The 520-nt window shown below is 40.8% G+C and overlaps 1 protein-coding gene across 1 annotated transcript in view; it reads right to left on the reverse strand.

Moving 5' to 3' along the window:
* Positions 1-120, reverse strand: part of PPTG_12818 (hypothetical protein) — a gene marked incomplete at both ends in the record, with an annotated part of 2,219 nt that extends 2,099 nt beyond the window's left edge. Inside the window, one exon of the mRNA XM_008909513.1 lies at positions 81-120. Within this exon, the coding sequence (XP_008907761.1) occupies positions 81-120 (40 nt within the window). The remainder of the gene's footprint in view (positions 1-80) is intronic.
* Between the last annotated feature and the right edge of the window lie 400 nt (positions 121-520).

Here is a 520-nt window from a genome sequence, read left to right on the forward strand (position 1 = left end):
ACAAGTACTGGCTTAGTATTTTCATGGGGTCGAGGTTGTTTCGGTCAGCTTGGCAATGGCAAAGTGGCTGACGTGAGTACCCCCACTCCAATCGACACTTGGTTGGATCGGAAACAGCATTTGGTGTCGAATTTCGTAAATCGGAGATGATCCGCGTATTTTTCGGATGTCACCAGAGTAACTTTTGTCCAGTAAAGTTAAAACCCTGGGAAGATGATTAGTCTCTTAACGAAAGCTGGTATAAGCCAAATTACTAGCAAATTCCATTCCACGAGTACGCAACGCCCAACCCAGGCATTGACTTGAATTTTCGAAATGGTTTTGCAGCAGAAAAACCCCAATTTGGGTTCGATCTCATTCAATATGTCTCCATACAGGAATGAATTTAATCTTTTTAAAATTTATTAATGCATAACCAATTTGGATTCGATCTCATTCAATATGTCTCCATACAGGCAGGGCCCCCGACAATCCAATACAGAGATTAATACATCCAGTACAAAGGTCGAAATTAATAATT

The sequence above is a fragment of the Phytophthora parasitica genome, assembly GCF_000247585.1.
Source record: "Phytophthora parasitica INRA-310 unplaced genomic scaffold supercont2.34, whole genome shotgun sequence".
Lineage (NCBI taxonomy): Eukaryota > Oomycota > Peronosporomycetes > Peronosporales > Peronosporaceae > Phytophthora > Phytophthora nicotianae.